Raw genomic sequence first — 13,912 nt, forward strand, 5'->3', positions numbered from 1 at the left:
GGTTGCAAGCTTTTTCCCATTGAGGATGATATTTGCTGTGGGTCTTTCATAGATAGATTTGATGAAGGTCAGGAATGTTCCCTCTATCCCTATACTTTGAAGCGTTTTAATCAGGAACGGATGCTGGATTTTGTTAAATGCTTTTTCTGCATCGATTGAGAGGACCAAGTGGTTCTTCAATATCAGCCACAGCAACTTCTTTCAAGATATGTCTCCAAAGGCAAAGGAAACAAAAGCAAAAATAAACTTTTGGGACTTCATCAAAATCAAAAGCTTCTGCACAGCAAACAGTCAACAAAACAAAGAGGCAACCCACGGAATGGGAGAAGATATTTTCAAATGACAGTATAGACAAAAGGTTGATATCCAGAATCTATAATGAACTCCTCAAACTCAACACACACAAAGCAGACAATCATATCAAAAAAATGGGTGTGGTGAAAAAATAATGAATACTGTTTTTCTGAAAAGAAATAAATTAATTTAATTTAAAAATTAAAATTAAGAAAACTTTGAAACAGTTATTTAAAGTAACAAAAATAAACCTTTACATATTAGCACAAATAACATAATTTCAAAGGAAACAACTATAATTTCCAAAATAAAAATTTCATAAAAAAGAGAGCATTCTTTTACATTTTTGAAGATATCTTTAATGTCTAGTTTAATAAAATAGAAGACAATAAAAAAATGGGCAGAAGATATGGACAGACACTTCACCAATAAAGACATACAAATGGCTATCAGACACATGAAAAAATGTTCCTCATCACTAGCCCTCAGGGAGATTCAAATCAAACTATGGAAAGAACCAAGACGCCCTTCAATGGACGAATGTATAAGGAAGATGTGGTCCATATACACGATGAGGTATTATGCCTCCATCAGAAAGGACGAATACCCAACTTTTGTAGCAACATGGATGGGACTGGAAGAGATTATGCTGAGTGAAATAAGTCAAGCAGAGAGAGTCTATTATCATATGGTTTCACTTATTTGTGGAGCATAACGAAAAGCATGGAGGTCATGGGGAGAAGGAGAAGGGAGTTGGGGGAAATTGGAAGGGGAAGTGAATCACGAGAGACTATGGACTCTGAAAAACAATCTGAGGGTTTTGAAGGGGCAGGGATCGGGAGGTCGGGGTACCAGGTGGTGGTATTATAGAGGGCAGGGATTACATGGAGCTCTGGGTGTGGTGCAAAAATAATGAATACTGTTATGCTGAGAATAAAAAATAAATTAAAAAAATAATGAATACTGTTATGCTGAAAATAAATAAAAAATAAATTTAAAAAAATTTTATTATCCATTTTGAGTTTATGTGTATGGTTAAGAGAATGGTCGAGTTTCATTCTTCTACTTATAGCTGTCCAGTTTTCCCAGCACCATTTATTGAAGAGACTGTCTTTTTTCCAGTGTATATTTTTACCTGTTTTGTCGAAGATTATTTGACCATAGAGTTGAGCGTCCATATCTGGGCTCTCTATTCTGTTCCACTGGTCTATGTGTCTGTTTTTATGCCAGCACCATGCTGTCTTGGTGATCACAGTTTTGTAGTAAAGCTTGAAATCAGATAACGTGATGCCCCCAGTTTTATTTTTGTTTTTCAGCATTTCCTTAGTGATTCCAGGTCTCTTCTGATTCCATAAAAATTTTTGGATTATTTGCTCCAGCTCTTTGAAGAATACCGGTGGAATTTTGATCGGATAGCATTGGAAGTATAGATTGCTCTAGGCAGTATAGACATTTTAACAATGTTTATTCTTCTGATCCAAGAGCATGGAATGGTCTTCCATCTTTTTGTGTCTTCTTCAATTTCTTTCATGAGTGTTCTGTAGTTCCTCGAGTACAGATCCTTTACCTCTTTGTTTAGGTTTATTCCCAGGTATCTTATGGTTCTTGGTGCTATAGTAAATGGAATCGATTCTCTAATTTCCCTTTCTGTATTTTCATTGTTAGTGTATAAGAAAGCCACTGATTTCTGTACATTGACTTTGTATCCTGCCACGTTGCTGAATTGCTGTATGAGTTCTAGTAGTTTGGGGTGGGGTCTTTTGGGTTTTCCATATAAAGAATCATGTCATCTGCGAAGAGAGAGAGTTTGACTTCTTCATTACCAATTTGGATACCTTTTATTTCTCCTTGTCTGATTGCTGTTGCTAGGACTCCTAATACTATGTTGAACAAGAGTGGTGAGAGTGGGCATCCTTGTCGTGTTCCTGATATCAACGGAAAGGCTGCAAGCTTTTTCCCATTGAGGATGATATTTGCTGTGGGTCTTTCATAGATAGATTTGATGAAGGTCAGGAATGTTCCCTCTATCCCTATACTTTGAAGCGTTTTAATCAGGAACGGATGCTGGATTTTGTAAAATGCTTTTTCTGCATCGATTGAGAGGACCATGTGGTTCTTCTCTCTTCTCTTATTAATTTGTTCTATCACATTGATTGATTTGCGAATGTTGAACCATCCTTGTAGCCCAGGGATGAATCCCACCTGGTCATGGTGGATAATCTTTTTAATGTGCTGTTGGATCCTGTTGGCTAGGATCTTGTTGAGAATCTTAGCATCCATATTCATCAGTGATATTGGTCTGAAATTCTACTTTTTGGTAGGGTCTTTGCCTGGTTTGGTGATCAGGGTAATGCTGGCTTCATAGAAAGAGCCTGGAAGCTTTCCTTCTGCTTCAATTTTTTGAAACAGCTTTAGGAGAATAGGTTTTATTTCTGCTTTGAAAGTTTGGTAGAATTCCCCAGGAAATCCATCAGGTCCTGGGCTCTTATTTTTTGGGACGTTTTTGATCACCGCTTCAGTCTCGTTACTTGATATCGGTCTATTCAGGTTGTCCATTTCTTCCTGGTTCAATTTTGGGAGTTTATAGTTTTCCAGGAATGCATCCATTTCATCTAGGTTGCTTAGCTTATTGGCATATAACTGTTGATAATAACTTCTGATGATTGTTTCTACTTCCTTGGTGTTTGTTGTGATCTCTCCCTTTTCATTCATAATTTTATGTATTTGAGCTTTCTCTCTTTTCTTTTGGATTAGTGTGGCCAATGGTTTATTGATCTTATTGATTCTTTCAAAAAACCAGCTTCTAGTTTCATTGATACGTTCTACTGTATCTCTGGTTTCTACATCATCGATCTGAGCTCTAATCTTGATGATTTCCCTTCTTATGTGTGGAGTTGATTTGATTTGTTGTTGATTCTCCAGTTCTTTAAGGTGTAGAGACAGCTAGTGTACTCTGGCTTTTTCAATTTTTTTGAGAAAGGCTTGTATGGCTATGTACTTCCCCCTTAGGACCGCCTTTGCTGTATCCCATACGTTTTGGACCGAAGTGTCTTCATTGTCATTGGTTTCCATGAATTGTTTCAGTTCTTCTTTGATCTCCTGGTTGATCCAAGCATTTTTACGCAAGGTGGTCTTTAGCTTCCAGGTGTTGAGTTCCTTCGGAATTCTTCCTTGTGATTGAGCTCCAGTTTCAAAGCATTGTGATCTGAGAATGTGCAGGGAATCATCTCAATCTTTTGGTATCGGTTTAGTACTGATTTGTGACCCAGTATGTGGTCTCTTCTGGAGAAGGTTCCATGTGCACTAGAGAAGAATGAATATTCTGCTGTTTTAGGGTGGAATGTTCTGTATATATCTATGAGGTCCATCTGGTTCAAAGTGTCATTCAGTGCTCTTGTTTATTTATTTTTCTGCTTCGATGATCTGTCTATTTCTGAGAGAGGCGTGTTAAGATCTCCTAGGATTCCTGTATTCATATCAATATGACTCTTTATGTTGATTAACAGTTTTCTTATGTAATTGGCTGCTTCCATATTGGGGGCATAGATGTTTACAATTGTTAGATCTTCTTGGTGGATATTCCCTTTAAGAATTATGTAATGTCCTTCTGTATCTCTGACTATAGTTTTTAGTTTAAAATCTAATTTATCTGATATGAGAATCACTACCCCGGCCTTCTTTTGAGGCCCATTGGCATGAAAGATGCTTCTCCATCCCTTCACTTTCAGTCTGGGTGTATCTTTAAGTTCAAAATGGGTCTCTTGTAGACAACATATGAATGGGTACTGGCGTTTTATCGAATCTGCAACCCTGTGCCATTTTATGGGTGCATTTAGGCCATTCACATTAAGAGTGATTATTGATAGAAACGTTTTTATTGACATCGTGTTACCTTTGAAGTCTTTGCTTCTGTGGATTGTCTCTATATTTCTGTTCAATGCTATTCTTAAGATTTTTCCTCTTTTATAGTACCCCCCCTTAATATTTCCTGCGGTGTTGGCTTGGTGGTTACATAGTCTTTTAAGCCTTGCCGATCTTGGAAACTCTTTATCTCTCCATCCATTTTGAATGTCAGTCTTGCTGGATAAAGTATTCTTGGCTGCATGTTCTTCTCATTTAGTGCCCTGAATATATCTTGCCAGCCCTTTCTGGCTTGCCAGGTCTCTGTGGACAGGTCTGACTTTATTCTGATGGGCTTTCCTCTGTAAGTAAGGAGCCTCTTTGTCCTACCGGCTTTCAAGAGGTTATATCTACAATTATGATTCCTCAATTTGGCTATCAGGTGCCTTGATGTTTTTCTGGAATCTATAATCTTGTGCAGAGACCATTCGGCCTCTAGTACATGAACGCTGGTTCCATTCAAGCGATTGGGAAAATTTTCATGAAGAATTTGTTTCACTATGTCTTCTAGACTTCTTTCTTTCTCCTCCCCTTCAGGGATTCCAATAATTCTGACGTTGGAATGTTTCATGGCATCATTTATTTCCCTGATTCTGTTTTTGTGGCTTCTAAGCTGTTTCTTCCAGGCTTCCTCGTGATCCTTTATCTCTATTTGTTTGTCCTTCAGATCACTGATTCTATCTTCTGTCTCAGTTACCCTAGCTTTGAGAGAACTTAGATTAGATTGGAACTCATCGAGAGCATTGTGAACCTCAGCCCTGGTTGCTTTTAGCTCTGTCCTAACATTGTGAACATCATCTCTCGTCGCTTTCAGCTCAGCATGGCTTTTTCCAACCTAGCTATTGCCTGGATAATTGTTAGCCTGAATTCTCTTTCTGACATATTGTCTATGTTGATACCCATTAACTCTGTTGCAGAATGCCCATCCTCTGTATTTTTCTTCTGTTGGGCATTCCTCTTCCTAGTCATTTTGGTGAGAGATGACTGAACGGATGTAGTTGGATGTATTGACCATGTTGCATTCAAGGTGCACCCTGGAACACTTCTGAGCGATCAGGATTCCCCACCCAAAGGAGAGACAAAAGAAAAGAAAAAGAAAAAGCCCGCGCGCGCGCGCGAGAGAGAGAGAGAGAGAGAGAGAGAAAAGGGAAGGTAAAAGAGAAGGTTCAGCCCAAAATGGGCCCTAAGGTAAGATTTAGGAAGTATACAAACAAAAATACAAACAAAAAGACTGATAAAAGTATATGACAGAAACTTTTAATTTTGATGAAGTCTCAAAAGTTTTTTTCGGGTGGGGGGCAAGGTGGCAGGGAAGTAGGAGGAGGCACCTTTTCAACCTGTACCCTAAAGTGAGCTGATTACCTACCAAAGAACTCTGATCATCCAAGAAATCTGCCTGTGATCAGAATTATACACGTCTGGGTCTCTACAGGGGCAGAAGACACCAGTGGGCAGGTAAAGCGGAGTGGGAAAGGCGGACTGAAATCTGAAGATAAAATAAAGAGGGAGGGAGCCACCAGAGGCGACCAGTTGGAAAGTAATACCCCAATCCGAGAGTGCCCTGTGTCTGGGGATCAGCATTAACTTGGAGACTGGTTGAAAGCACTCAAAAAGAGCAAAGGGTCACAGGGGGGAAATTGTGGGAATCAGGGCAGCTAGGGACAGGGGCTTAAGTTCCAGGTCCCAGGACAGTCTCCCCTGGCGCTGAGCCAGAGAGAGTGTGGCAGAGAAACCAGGTCTTGGTCCCTAAGCCGCCAGCGCACCCGAGAATGCGTGGGTTCTGGCTCCTGTGAGGGGATGGGAGCCACGCCAGATGGCAGAACGCGCGAGCCCTGCTACAGAGCCTGAGATAAGCGCGCCCCTCATCCTCCCCTGAGAGAGGTACAAAGGCTCAGCCGGCGCTCTTTGACCCGCGCCATTGTTTCAGAGCCTAAGACGTGCATCCCAAGCTCCCCTGAGAGAGGTGCGCAAAGGCCCAGCCTGGTGCTTTCGGACCTGCGCCCTGTTCTCAGAGCCTGAAATGCATGGGCGACCCACAGCCTCCCCTGAAAGAGGTGCATGCAAGCCTGGCACTCTTAGACCCAGAAAGACCAGGCATCCCAGCCCGGGCCAGTGGGAAAATCTCAGTGTGCGATCGCTGCTTGGAACCTCTCTGGTGGTCTGGAGCTTCCAGCCACTGCTGCCGTGGTTTTGGGTACAAGCAAAAAGATCCTGCGTCTCCAGGGATCACGACTCAGAACCTGCTCTGCTAGCAGCCAAGGGGCAACTTATTTGGGTTCTGCAGCCAGACTGAGGCTTCTCTCTGAGAGGGAGGTCAGGGTGCAGTTTGTTTTCCTCTAAAACTACAAAAACCATCAAAAGCAGTCAAGGTGAGGGGGGGGGGGGAGTGAACAAACATAAAAACCGCCAGAGAACAAAAGCCTGAAAAAAAAAAAAAAAAAAAAAAAAAAAAAAACCAGTTTCCTCAGAGCCCTCCCCCTTGAGGGGGGCGGGAGGACTTAACTCAGGGAACATCATTGACTGAAAACCCACGTGGCAGGCCCCTCCCCCAGAAAACAAACCAAGAAAGAAAAAAAAAAAAAAAAGAACAAGAGAACAACCACCACTACTTCATAGGAAAGCTTTTATTTTTTTACTCGTTCCCACTACTCTGCTTCATTTTTTTAATAGATAATCTTTTTAACCTATTTACCATCACAGTGAACTGTCAGTACATCAAATTCCATAATAACCTTCTAACCTGAACTTTTTGATACATATACCTATGTTTTTCTTTTGCATTTCTGTTTTTTGAATTTCTTTTTTTTTTAAATTTTAGTTTAGTTTATTCCCTTTTTAAAATTTATTTTTTATTTGTTTTCAGCATAACAGTATTCATTATTTTTGCACCACACCCAGTGCTCCATGCAATCCGTGCCCTCTATAATACCTACCACCTGGTACCCTACCTCCCACCCCCCCAACTTCAAACCCCTCAGATTGTTTTTCAGAGTCCATAGTCTCTCATGGTTCACCTCCCCTTCCAATATCCCCCAAATCCCTTCTCCTCTCTAACTCCCCTTGTCCTCCATGCTATTTGTTATGCTCCACAAATAAGTGAAACCGTATGATAATGGACTCTCTCTGCTTGACTTATTTCACTCAGCATAATCTCTTCCAGTCCCGTCCATGTTGCTACAAAAGTTGGGTATTCATCCTTTCTGATGGAGGCATAATACTCCATAGTGTATATGGACCACATCTTCATTATCCATTCATCCATTGAAGGGCATCTTGGTTCTTTCCACAGTTTGGCGACCGTGGCCATCGCTGCTGTAAACATTGGGGTACAGATGGCCCTTCTTTTCAGGACATCTGTATCCTTGGGGTAAATACCCAGGAGTGCAATTGCAGAGTCATAGGGAAGTTCTATTTTTAATTTCTTGAGGAATCTCCACACTGTTCTCCAAAGAGGTTGCACCATACAAATGGCTGTCAGACACATGAAAAAATGTTCATCATCACTAGCTATCAGGGAGATTCAAATTAAAAGCACATTGAGATACCACATTACACGTTAGAATGGCCAAAATTAACAACGCAGGAAACAACATGTGTTGGAGGGGATGTGGAGAAAGGGGAAACCTCTTACACTACATCATTCTTAAAGGGACTATCCACCAAGATGATCTAACAATTGTAAATATCTATGCCCCCAATATGGGAGCAGCCAATTACATAAGAAAAAAGGCCTGATGTCATCTTATTTCCTGGCCAATATGTGATTTTCATATGCTCTGGGACAGCCTAATGCTGTTCCTTTTCTTCTTCACCTGTCCTTCCATTCAAGGGTGAGGGACAACAACTGCCATTGTTCTTTTCCCTTCTCTCCAGGTGGCCAGTGGGACTATGGAGGAGACACACATATGCAAATGTGTATGTGCATATATGCACATGGATGTGAAATCCTGGGGTGGGGACCTTATCTATTTTGTTCTCTGTTGCAGCCCAGAACCTAGAGTGGATGCTCAGTAAATACTTGTTGGGATGAATAAATGACAGGAAAATGGTACATATTGAATGCATGCATGCATGAATGAATGAATGAATGGTATAGATATAAAGAACTTCAAAATGGTTTGGGTTGGGTGGACTGTCCCACCTTGGACTATGATCAGGAATGTGATGGCAGAGACCAGTTTAGTTTGCATTTCATTCCTTTTATACTGATTAATAATTTTATAGAAGCATGGATGAGTACATCTCATCATGATAAGAGTAATGCAAACATTACAGATAAGGCTAACACACCCATTTTTCACTAGCTCCTCTTCTCACCCCAGAGGTGGACATCGTTGGTGCTGTGAGATGTTCCCTTCCACAGGTTTCTCTGTGAGTTTCACATATATGTGTGTGTGCATATGTGTGGATGCACCCAATCACAGTATACAGCAACCTCTTGTAAGATTCAAAAAGAAGTTGAGGCATCTTGGTGGCTCAGTTGGTTAAGCATCCATCTCCTGATTTCAGCTCAGGTCATGATCTCAGGTTTGTGAAATTCAGCCCTGCGTTTGGCTCTGTGCTCAGAGGGGAGTCTGTTTCTCTCCCTTTGCCCCTTCCCTCAGAATCTCTCTCTCTTAAATAAATACATAAATAAATAAATATTTAAAAAAGATTTTAAAAAGTGAAATTACGTTGCAAGCATTATTTGAATCTTATTTTATTTTCAACTTACTTTCTTTTCCCAGAATAACATTTCCTGGAGCTTCTTCCATGAAAGAGTACATCTCACTCTTTTTCCTTGCTGCTCTTGTGGCCCTCTTGTGAGGGTCCATAGGTCATTTTTTCCCATAAGTTTGGGATATTCTGAAATATTTGTTCAGAGAGAGAGAGAGAGAGTGCCCTTCAGTGAGTGTTTTTGGATGCAGTTTCTCATGTCCCTGTATCATTGCCCAGTCCTAGTTTAGCATAGTTGTCCCTTTCCTGATGATCCCAGTGGAAAGAACACCACCTCCTTGCCTACAGCTTGCAGCACTGGATACTGAGGAGGCCACACACAACCCAAGTGTCAGTGGGAAAGTGGGAAGGGCCCACTCCCCAGAGAAGGAGTCCTCTGACCTGGCCTTAACTCAGACTTGAGGTACTTCCCCAGTAACCACGATGTGCCAGGCCCAGGGTAAGCAAGAGAGCATGTTGGTGGCCTCATTCCTACCTCAGGAGGCTCTCAGTCTACCATGTGTTTGTATCTGTTCTGTGCTGGAGGTCTGAGAGAAGGATGAGGTGGGGTGGCTGCCAACAGGGTCCTGGAATGAGTGGCTTCTACAGGAGCACAGAGACCTAAGGCATGAGGGTATTGATATCACTGGCTCCCTCCTGTGCAGCATCACTACAGCCCATGGCCAGCTCTGATGAGCACACCTCTGCATGGCTTGGAGGCAGCCCGGCTTGGCCCTCCATGCCTCTGCTCTCCTCTGCCCCTCCTCTCCTCCAGGGCCGGAAAGCATCTCTAATCCCAGTGGGCACCACAGTCTGCAGCTCATCCTCAGGCAAACTGGGCACAGGTGCCAACTATTAGTGCATTCCACCAGCTTCCATTTCCGCAGCTTGGCACCTACAAAAGTCCTCAATCAGAGTCATGCCAACAAGAGGGGGCTGTGGCTGTGTGTGTGTGCCCATGTGCATGTCCATGTGCTGGCTTCTGGAGCCTGTGGGAAGCCATGATGGAAATATCTAGTACAAAGACCGCATGCCTGAGAATGAGGGGTTTGCTCGGCAAACTTCAGAAGTGATCAAAATGTCCTTTCTCTAAAGTCCTGGCTTAACATGGATGGGATTAAAGGAGATTATGCTGAGTGAAATAAGTCAAGCAGAGAGAGTCCATTATCATATGGTTTCACTTACTTGTGGAGCATAAGGAATAGCACAGAGGACATTGAAAGAAGGAGAGGAGAAGAGAGTTGGGGGAAATCGGGGGGTGGGTGGGTGAGATGAGCCATGAGAGGCTGTGGACTCTGAGACACAAACTGAGGGTTTCGGAGGGGAGGGGTGTGGGAAGTTGGGTGAGCCTGGTGGTAGGTATTAGAAGGCACGTATTGCATGGAGCACTGGGTGTGGTGCATAAACAATGAATCTTGGAACACTGAAAAAATAAAATAAAATTTAAAAATTGGGCAGATAATACAGCATAGGGACTAAATCAATGTTATTATAAGAGCAGTATATGGTGTCAGATGGTAGCTACACTTGTGGGGAGCAAAGCATAATGTACAGAATTGTCAAATACTATGTGGTACACCTGAAACTAATGTAACATTGTGTGTCAACTACACTTCAATAAAAATATTTAAAACTGGGCAGAAAAAAAAATGTTAGCAGGTGCATATAAAATAACGAGTCAGTGGGGATGGATTACTATAGTGCTATTTCTGCTCATTCCAACATTATGAATTCAGGGCATAACTTTCTGTAAATTGTCATTCTTGTTTGGTAAGGATGATGAATTGTTTCCCTCATATAGAAGAAAAAAAAAACACCACTTCCTTGGCCACTGCTCTTTAGAACGGGCTCTGCCAGCCCACCTCCCTTGGGGATGGCAGGATGGGTGAAGCCGTGTTCCAGAGTGGCTGCTGTCAGAGACACTGCAGGAGGCCTTTCACTCCCGGGGTGACCAGAGAGCTGACATAGGTTGCTGAGGTGGCTTTTAGGGGGAAGAATAAAGACTCTTGCTCATGGACCCTGGACTGCTCTGGAATGAGGATGGATAATGAGGATGGGCTGCTTTGGATATGTGGGGTGAAGATGAGATGCAGGTAGCCAGGAGACAGGGAGGTTGTTGGCAAGGCCTTGGAGGTTGTGTTCTTCATTCATTCATTCATTTAACAAGAGTTTACTGAGTGCCCAAGGGGTGGGGCCCTCTTCCAAGCTATGGGGTCACAGCAATGCTAAGTTCCAGTGGAGAGAAGCAGCTAATCAAAAAGGACTGTGACAAGCATCCATCTTAGCTACAAAGGAAGGCAGAGTGACTGGTTTGGGCTCATCAGAGAAGGCCCCCCGGGGGGGGGGGTAGATGACCATGGGGCTAAGTCACACAAACAGGAGGAACCAGATGTGATGGATGAGTGGCCCTCCCACTGTGCTAAGCCACTGTGAGTATGAGGCCTGGAGGTTGAGCAAGCCAGGCTTGTTCTTATGAAACAATAGGCCAGGAAACCTGGGGCCCAGGGAGGAAGGGTGAGTGGAGAGGCTGGGATGGGTTGGGGGCAATCGAAATGCATGAGAACTGGATAGTTTTGAGTGAGGGAGAGAAGTTACTAGTTGTTGCTAGAAGCTTCCTCAGGCTACATGTAGAGAACCTGTCCGAGGTGCCATGCTAGGAGAGGGAGCGTCTGGGAATCACCACACTTGCTGGTCCTTCATCCCGGCCTCCAAGTCCTCAGGGAGAATGGGTGGCTCTGTGCCAGCTGCCACTTCTCCTCCTGATGGAACACAAGGAAGGATAGTCCTTCCAAAATAGCTAAGGCTGCTCACTCCAGCGTGATGGCTAGAGCCTCCTGAAGGCAGGGGAAAGCAGGGGACTTATTCTACTGTGGACCCATATTTGTCCAGATTCATTCAAATGAAAATGGTGGAAACCTGAGTCAACAGGCTCAAGTGAAATTTGAAAGAGTATCAACTAATAACTGGCCCTGGCTGTCAAAAAGTCTAGGGTTTTCAGTCATAGCTAGATCCAGGGGCTTAAACAATATCGACAGGAATCGTTCTTGCTTTGTCTCTACTTTCCTCTCTGTTGACTTCATTCTCAGGCAGAAGGTCCACATGTGGTGGAAGAGATGCCGTCAGCACTTTTAGACTGAACCTCCTGTCAGCTGAGGAAAGGTCTTTGCCCAAATGAGACTCCTTGTGGGAGTCCCAGAGGTAAGCCAGACCAAGAAGGAGGTGCCATGGCTGAAGTTGGGGAAGTCCCTTCTGCTCACTGTCCTCTTCCCTTCAGACTTGATGGTAACTTCTGACAGAGCTCTGGAGACCATACCTGCAGACCCTGCTTCCCCCCACACCCAGCAGTACCCCTGTCTATTCTGGTTCTTTCTGCAATGACCTTACAGACCCTTGCCCAGAACCCCCAGCCACACTGAGGGCCTGGCCAGAGTGGCTTCTCGGCATCACACACACAAACCTTGCCTAGGGAGCCCACCCTGAGAACATGACATGCTCCTGCCTCACTGGGGACCAAGATTGTGTCAAGGCCCTCATAGTCCCATAGTAGAGGAGGTGTAATGTGGGGAAGTCACTTTATCCTCCACATACCCTAGCCTCTGTCCTACTTCTGCTCTCAAGATGCCAGAAGTCACTGTGCTCTTTTGAGTCAGACCAGCATGCTCATCTAGAATGCAGGGTCTGGGGACAGATGGCCTGAGGTGCTTGCTGTGTGACCTTGGATGGGTTCCTTGACCTTTCTGTGCCACAGTATCCTCATCAGTGAAGTGCGGCTACTGGTAGGGCTTCTGTGAAGGCTAACTAAAGTAACTCAGAAGGTGCCTGGGATGTAGCAGGTATTCCCCACACATTAGTTCTGGTCTTCATCAGGTGTGATGGAGTGTGGCACATACTGGGCCAAGGTTAGGTGGCAGCTGATAGTAACCGACTCCAGCCTATCTTAAAACATATAAAACATGTACCACCTGGGGATTGGGCCCAGGCTTTGGAGCCGTGAGATTGTCTGAGGTCCTGGGGTCCAATCAGCATCACACTTAGGGTCCCGGATCCGCCTCCTCACCCTTCACTGTTCTCCAGGCTCCAGGCTGAGCAGCTCATCATTGCCCTTGATTAAGGCACACCACTTAAGGAGTACACCCACACTAAGAAGGGGAGAAGACCCACCTTTCTCCTGGAGTGTTTAGCCTCTGGGGGACACGACACTTAGGGTGATCCCTCCTTTCCACCCGCACACTGGGAATGCAACAGCAGCTCAGTGCTGTGGGGGCCCACACCATGTGCTCTGAGCCTCCTTGGAAAAGGACCCAGGGACACTGAAGGTGTTATTAGTATTATTACTGACCATAAAATTCTCTACAAATGTCTGCGGATCTGCGGGTGAGGAGGGGTCTTCCTTCCTGGGGAGAGATTTGAGGGCTGGTTTAAGAGCCTTTTGGAGCCACAAGGCCAACAGAGGGAGCAGGCTCTGCAGAAGCCTTCAGGAGCAGAGCTGTTGGGGCTGGGAAGTCTTTGATTACCTACATTTGATTGCAAGGAAACTTCTTGGAGCTACAGAGGAGAGAGAGAAATGTAAACAGCCGGAGTTGGTGGCCTCCTTGCCAGATTGTTGGTGGGTCATGGGCCACACAGACCTGGCCTGGGCTCTGCAGCAGGGGCTGCTAAGTGATTGGAGGACAGAGAGCAGGATGGAACCCAGGAGAGAAATCAGGGCTTTATGATGCACTTGCTTGTGCCCAGCAAGAGAAAATAACTCTCAGAAGTGTGAATTCATTGGCTCGGTCATTGGCTCATTTTACTGTCCCAGCCTCCTGGTGGGCTAGAGAGGATCTGAGGCCTGTCCACGGCAGCAAAGGCCATACAGCCTGTGGGCAGGGTGGGGGTCCACCCAGGCCCATTCCACTAACTAAGCCATTCCTGCTGTTCTGCACCCAGGCTGACCTAAGCAGTGCTCATTTTTGGCAGGTCCTGTCTGCCTGCCTGGCTCTGGGCTTCTTGCCATCTGTGGTGGAGGCAGGGATGGGATGGG

At 44.3% G+C, this 13,912-nt stretch overlaps 1 protein-coding gene across 1 annotated transcript in view; it reads left to right on the forward strand.

Annotated features, from left to right (window-relative positions):
• Positions 1-13,000, forward strand: part of LOC123391022 (guanine nucleotide exchange factor subunit RIC1-like) — a 48,316-nt gene extending 35,316 nt beyond the window's left edge. The window contains exon 3 of the mRNA XM_045076514.1: positions 12,964-13,000. Coding sequence (XP_044932449.1) covers positions 12,964-13,000 — 37 coding nt within the window. The remainder of the gene's footprint in view (positions 1-12,963) is intronic.
• Positions 13,001-13,912: the final 912 nt, after the last annotated feature.

The sequence above is a fragment of the Mustela putorius genome, unplaced genomic scaffold (genome assembly GCF_011764305.1).
Source record: "Mustela putorius furo isolate JIRA1106 unplaced genomic scaffold, ASM1176430v1.1 tig00000174_pilon_pilon_pilon, whole genome shotgun sequence".
In the NCBI taxonomy this organism is placed as follows: domain Eukaryota; kingdom Metazoa; phylum Chordata; class Mammalia; order Carnivora; family Mustelidae; genus Mustela; species Mustela putorius.